This window comes from Dipteris shenzhenensis, chromosome 26 (genome assembly GCF_047967505.1).
Source record: "Dipteris shenzhenensis isolate YYH24624 ecotype China chromosome 26, Dip_SZ_1.0, whole genome shotgun sequence".
In the NCBI taxonomy this organism is placed as follows: domain Eukaryota; kingdom Viridiplantae; phylum Streptophyta; class Polypodiopsida; order Gleicheniales; family Dipteridaceae; genus Dipteris; species Dipteris shenzhenensis.
The window spans coordinates 46774296-46781153 of record NC_141621.1 but is presented as its reverse complement, the minus strand read 5'-3'; the positions used below and the strand labels follow the sequence as shown (position 1 = coordinate 46781153).

The window sequence follows — 6858 nt, the reverse complement described above, 5'->3', positions numbered from 1 at the left end:
GTTTTGGATGAATGAGCTCAACTCGAGATAGTGAATTGAAGCGGTGAGCAATCCTGTGGTTGAGGGCGAGGAGGGGAGGCTTGGTAAGAAGGTGATCCAACAAGGAGGCTGGACAACCAATAGGACAAGGCTAGCGCGGATTGAGCAGATCTTAGCCGTCGAAACTGCCCACGGGAAAAGCTGAACCGTCCAATGTCAAACTGATATGAAACGGTGGAGATAAACGATCGGGACCGTCGAATTCAAATTTGGAGAATGTGGAGGGATCTTGATGTCTTGCTATAAAACAGAATGACGCCTGAGAAGATATCCGTGGACGCTGCGTCGAGGGTTTTTCTGTGCCTCATTTTGCCTCCACTCCTTCGCACTGTGCTTCCCTTTCCTGCTTCCCAATCGCGCCTCTTCTACCCCATGGCTCGTACTAAGCAAACCGCTCGTAAATCCACCGGTGGAAAGGCCCCTCGCAAGCAGCTTGCCACTAAAGCTGCTCGTAAGTCTGCCCCTGCCACAGGTGGCGTGAAGAAGCCTCACCGCTTCCGCCCTGGAACCGTTGCCCTTCGTGAGATCAGAAAGTATCAGAAAAGTACTGAACTTCTCATCCGCAAGCTCCCATTTCAGAGGCTCGTACGGGAGATTGCTCAAGACTTCAAGACAGATCTTCGGTTCCAAAGCTCTGCTGTGCTCGCTCTGCAAGAAGCAGCCGAGGCCTACCTTGTTGGATTGTTCGAAGATACCAACCTTTGTGCCATTCATGCTAAGAGGGTGACAATCATGCCCAAGGATATTCAGCTGGCTCGCAGGATCCGTGGAGAGCGGGCCTAGTCCACTCGTTCCTCTGAAATTCAACGGTGTATATTTGCACCACCTGAACGTTTGGTTTTATCTGTGCTCTTGAGGCTTCTTTATTTGCTTAGAGGCTTTATGGCTAATGGATATGAATTTGAGAAGCTTACAAGCACTTTGTTAGATACGGTTGTGTTGCTTTACAATTTTATTCCAGCATGGTGAAGTTTACTCATCACGCGAGACGATGTGCTTTCATACTCATTAGGCGAAACGATGTGCTTTCATAAATCAGCTCGCCTGTCTGGCTGCTCTTATTGCTGTTTCTGACTGTCTTATTTAAACATTCGTGGTTTCGCATTCCATTAGTTTTCTTCGCTTTGAAAGTTTTCGACAATCTTCAGCATTAGGTCTAAAAGAGGTGTAGAGAACCTTGCGACTTGAAAATGGCCTTCTCCAAAGAGGTCTCATATCGTTCAAAAGCCGACAGCCCTTCTTGCAATAAAATAAACACATCGATGGCGTTTTATGTGTCCGAAAACTTTCACTTTTTCGTGGATCCCCCAAGCTAGATTAGTCTAGTTGGAAGAATTGGGCATGTTTGTTAATATCTACCTCCCCCTATATTGGGCTTTTAATTCTTGCAGTTCGCCTTTGGAAGTTCGTGATGTCTTCCATTTTTGGTGTCATTTTCTTCTTAGCTTGAAGGGGCAGGCTTTACATTATTGTGAATCACGATGCTTAGATTATAAAAGTAGATATGTCTTGTGGTTTTGTTTTTATACCAATTGGCTCTTGCTAATTATGTGTTTTGATACTTTATAAATATGGTGGGATAATCGTATGCCTAAGAGAGTCAAACTTTTGGAGTTGGAAACATGACTCTAGTTGTTTAAGTTAAATGTTGGAATTAGTTCAAGTTGGATACATATACAACTTGAGTATTAGTGTTTTGTGGATGATTTAATGATCATACACTTGTTTACCTTGAAATTGATTGTCATTGATGCATGTTTGTTGTAGTTTGAGCATGCTTCCATGTGCCATCCTTGGCAAAAGGGCTCAATTTGTAATCGAGGCTACTCAATACTTTATTGTGTTGTCTTGGGTAGAAAGACTCAAGCTTGAATGATAGTCTTGATGGGTTGATTTGACATTAACTTCATTTGTATTTGAGAAGTGAATTTTGTTTAACATTATGTCAACATTAGATATTTCATTGTTTTGGTCAACATCATCCTCCCTATGCATCTTTTTGTTTTGGATTTATTGACATGCAACATTGTTATGTAGGTGGAGCTTCTAAATGTTAAAGGTTACTACAACTCTTTTGCTAATTGCCAAAAAGCCTATTATGCCAATTGCCAAAAAATGTTCTATCAAAAAGGCTATTTTGCTAAAATATTTATTACCAAAAATGGTACTTCATCAAAAAGGGCTTTATGCCTACATAATTGGATTTTTGCTTGCTAAATAGGTCTTATGCCTATCAATGAAAAGACTTTTATCTAGTGCATGTAAAAGGTTAAAGAAACCTTTTGTGATTGATGCATGCAAAATTTTGATCTCAAATGGCAATATGAATATGATTATTGATATTCATGTAATATACTAGTGTTCTATCTATTTGCAAGACTTCTTTGCAATGCTATTGAACTCTAGCAATGCTTGTGTTAAATGTGCTTCCCACTACTACTATAGTTTGATGACTACAACTTAACATTGATTTGTTGTGTGAGCTATATCTTCGGGTCATTTTTGCAAGCCATACTAGTTAATAGACCCTTGAGAGGTGGCCATAATTTTGTCATGGCACAACCCCACTTAGATGTTGCATTGTAGTTGACAAAAGATTGATTTATGGCCTAACATAGCAATTGATTGCAAGAAAAAATACATAGAAAGATGCATAAAATCTTTGAAAACTACATGATAGGCAAGAGGAGTGTTGATGGACTCATACATCCATGAAATCAAAAGCCTTGCTTCAATTTGAATGCTTACAACATTTCTCTCTTTTGATACATGCTCTCGAGGTAAGGTGAGGTAAGATTAGGAATCAGTAGTATAGGCATCTAAATTATAGTGAGTGAGCAATGAATGAATTGATAAATACATGCCAAGGATTGTGTAATATAGGGAGCCATCATTGAATGAATGCATGTTAAGAATGGACAAGGGATGTGATAATAAGTGGGATTAATGTTCCATTTAAAGGGGCATAATCTTGCAACACTCTATGTGTTTGGCATATGATGTTTTTGTCTTTTTTTTTCTGTGTTCGTGCTTTATTGATGGTGCCTTCATTGCTACTCTAGTCTAAATGCTTGTTTCGGGTAGAGTGAAAGGCACGTCATCTCCAAGCACAAGCAATAAAATCCAACCCATTCAAGTATTTTAAACACATGCATTTTCCTATAAGTTTTCTAAGAGGCTATAAGGCACTTGAACTTACTATAGCAAAAAGCTAGGGGAGATTTTTCTAAATCCCCAAGCCAAAGGGAAAAGAAAAATTAACAATAAAAAATACATACCAAGTACATAGGCAATGGGTGTTTGTTGTGAATGCATTTGAGGTAGGCCTCAATAAGGAAATTTTCTTTGATTATGGCTACAAGAAATTTCATCTTGTTGCATGCATTGAATCATGCATGCAACGATGTGAATAATGACTAGCCTAATGAAGTATTTTATTCTTTTGATGCATTAGGTAGAAATATATTCTTCTGATGCATTAAGGAGAAATATATTCTTCTAATGCATTAAGAAGCAATACATCATTCACAACATCAAAGTGGTGCCCATCAACTCTTAAACTACAAATTGGGTTAAGTAAAGGCTACCTGCTTTGAAGCAACCTTGAGTTTTTTGAACTACATTGATGCTCCATGAAAAAACACATGCTTGCTACAATCACATTGTGTAGAACTAAATATAGACTACAACCTCGAAGACAAATTACATAGAATCATATAGTAATTAAACACATGCTCGCTGCAATCACATTCTAAGAAGATTTTCATATCTACCCACTTGGCATCAAGTGTTGAATAGTATTTGGACTTGACAAGGTACTCGCGGTAATCTTGCCTTGAGTCCTTTCTTTTGTTTGGAGACTCCCCTCCATCTCTTCCACCTTGGGTGGCTTTTAGTAACTTATGATCATCACATTATTTGGGCCCTCGGTCTTGTGGTAGAACAAACGATGCATTGGAATTGTTGGACAAAATTATAAGCAAGCGTTTTGATCCTTTGACCACCTGTACAGACCCATACATCTCAACGTTTCAATATTCCATGTTCTCTTCTCTCTGCTAGATGAATGGACTTCTAGGGCACTGGGTAGTCATGGGCCCTTCTTTCTTTGCAAATCCATGTCCTTTTTCTTGGAAAGTCCATGACCTTTTCCTTTTGGGGTTGATTGCTTCCTAGTGGAAAAGGTATTCCAAGACAACCATCATAGGAATCTATTAATTTGCAACTCTACCATAACATTTTCCTTGTGCAAGGTCCTCAAATAGTTTTGGAATAGGATTGGCTATAGCATCGGCTTTGCTGGTTTAAAGAGTACTTTGTTTAAAATTTTTCTTAGGCTCATTGAAGGGAAAATTTGAGTCACTTGGTTTCTTGTGCATTAAAATGTTCATTTTTTGAAGTGCATGAGCTTACAAATGACATCATGTCGTTATAATGGAGCTCAACAAATTTTTTGACACTTCTTTCAAATGGAGTATTAATATATGGAGTGCATGATCTTAAAAATAATATTGTGTCATTGCAACTATAGAGCTCAAGGAATTTTTTAGCTATTTCTTTCAAATAGATTATTCATGTACAAAGCCTCATAAGTCTCATAAGCCAGTGCTTTTGTGCATGCATGTACTCTTGTTTTGGTTGTTTTGAATTCATCACCAAAACGAGTGCCTCTCAGAACTCAAAATTGGGCAAACGAAAAGAAGTCTAGGAGATCTTGACCTTAGCTATCTCCAGGGGTAGGTACTACGAATAGTTATAGGGAAGTCTTCAATGGGCAAGATGTCGTAGGTATATCATTGTATGTATCAACATCATGTGTCTTTGATGGGCAAGGTGTTGCAGGTGTCTCGGATGTTCCATTCCTTCAAAATTAAATCTTAACACCAGTTCACAGTTTTATCAAATTGGAGAACTTGACAATAGCCTTTTCTAGTTCTCTTTGTGAGAAGAGCTTTGGCATGGCTAGCCCTTTGAGTGAAGGTAGAAGCTCTGCAATTTTGGCGCATCACTTAAATGAAAGAAACTTTTCTTCCATTTTGAGACAACTAAGGAGCAAAGGAGTGCTATCACAATGTTTGTGCATAAGGTTACAGAGGACGCAGAGAATAGAAATATGAGAATTTGGTCTTGAGAGGAAGAAGATTAGGAAGAAGAATTTTTGGCAGACGTCTGTGATGAAGTTGTGAAGAGATTTGGTCTTGGTCTGTGCAGTGAAGTTTGACAACCCCTTCCCTCACTTCTCATGCCTTCTCACTTTTTCCCATCTCACTTTTGCCAATTCTACTCTCTGCTCCTATTTTCCCTTGACTCCTTTTCAACATGACATTATTGCATCTATACAACCTTTGGCATCAGCATTACATAGAAATAGTGCAATATACTTTTGAATTAGTGAAGTGTTCATCCCACACTCAATAAAATATGCAGGGATTCATGTTTTATTCCTACATATTAATTGTAACTAGTATTGTCATAGTGATGTTGTATTTTTTGTTTCTCCTAGTTGTTGCCTACAAAACATTTTGAATGAAATAGTGAACTAAATTATATTTAAAATTTAAATGAAAATTTTCAAAAAACATATACTTACTTCCACTGCATATGGATGCAAGCATGTAGACATTAACAAGCTATTGCATCCATCGATGAAAAGATGATCTAGACAAATTATTCACGAAAATGCCTCCTATACTATGTCAATTTGAATATGAAAATTTCCCTCCACCCTCATCATTGTAGGAAGATTTATGCAAGGCTAGAGGAGATCAAACTAGCACTAGTTGAATGGACTTGGGATGATGGAATAAGATCCATGATATTAGAAGATATTGCATGCTCTCTCATATTATCTTAGTGGAGTCACCCTTCAATGATGGACCACTACCTAGAGCCATATAGGATCTAAGTCATCTCAGTTTTAATTTTTCACAGTATCCACTTTCCTCCATGGGATCCTTGCCCTTTTTGGAGACGTGTGGTATCTTTGTGGATGGATGAGACTCATTAGGTTCCTTGATAGTCACAAGGACCTCTTGAGACCTTGATCAGGCATGGGCTTGAGAGCTAGTTAAATCTTGAAGTGTATTTGATAAGGGATCTCTAGAAAAAGAGGATGAACCATGAAAGGGCTCCTCCACATTAAGTGGAGATAGCCCTGTGGTATGTAATAACGCTCTCAAGACTATGAATAGGTCCAAACTTTCACTTGGATCCATGATAATTTGATAGATGAGTAAAACTTTTAGGCAAGTAGATGGAAAAGGAGCACGTGGGGAGAAAATAAAGGGCAGATGCCAACAACAGAGCAAGAGTGCAAGGGTAAGAGGCAAGGGCAAGAGAGAAAGGGAACAAGAGAGAAAGGGCAAGAGAGAAAGGGAGCAAGAGATCAGCAAGAGGGCAAGAGCATGATAGCGAAGAGACAACAGAAAAAGAGAAAATGGGCTAGAAGGCAAGAGGAAAAGTAAGAGAGGAAAATTTAAAGCAAAAGGGCAAGGAGTAGCTACTGACAAAAATAGAGTGTCATTTCTAAGGTTGAGGTCTTGGGAATACAAGTGTTTTAAGTCATTACTGCCAAAGTACTTTTGGGATTAAATGCTAATTAATTTGGTAACAACTATTTTACCGACTCAAATAATGTCATTTAATGAATCAATGCATTATTCTCAATCATGTAATGAATCAAGTCTTTTTTTCTTTTTAATTTGAATCATTTTTATTTTTTAAAAATGTTCTCATCATTTGTAGGCATTGCTTTGGGAGCAATTTGTAGTAGTGAAACAATTGCGTACATATGATAGAAAGTGGGAGGTGATATCATAG

At 38.2% G+C, this 6858-nt stretch overlaps 1 protein-coding gene across 1 annotated transcript; it reads left to right on the top strand.

Annotated features, from left to right (window-relative positions):
• The first annotated feature begins 325 nt into the window (after positions 1 to 325).
• Positions 326 to 1005, top strand: LOC147885178 (histone H3.2). Its single transcript, XM_087397417.1, has one exon. It carries the CDS (start codon positions 412 to 414, stop codon positions 820 to 822), a length of 411 nt encoding a protein of 136 aa, XP_087253543.1. The 5' UTR covers positions 326 to 411; the 3' UTR covers positions 823 to 1005.
• The last annotated feature ends 5853 nt before the right edge of the window (positions 1006 to 6858 follow it).

What these genes read in the sequence shown, in the direction of transcription:
- LOC147885178 (XM_087397417.1), top strand. Translation starts at nt 412, where the DNA reads ATGGCTCGTACTAAGCAAACCGCTCGTAAATCCACCGGTGGAAAGGCC.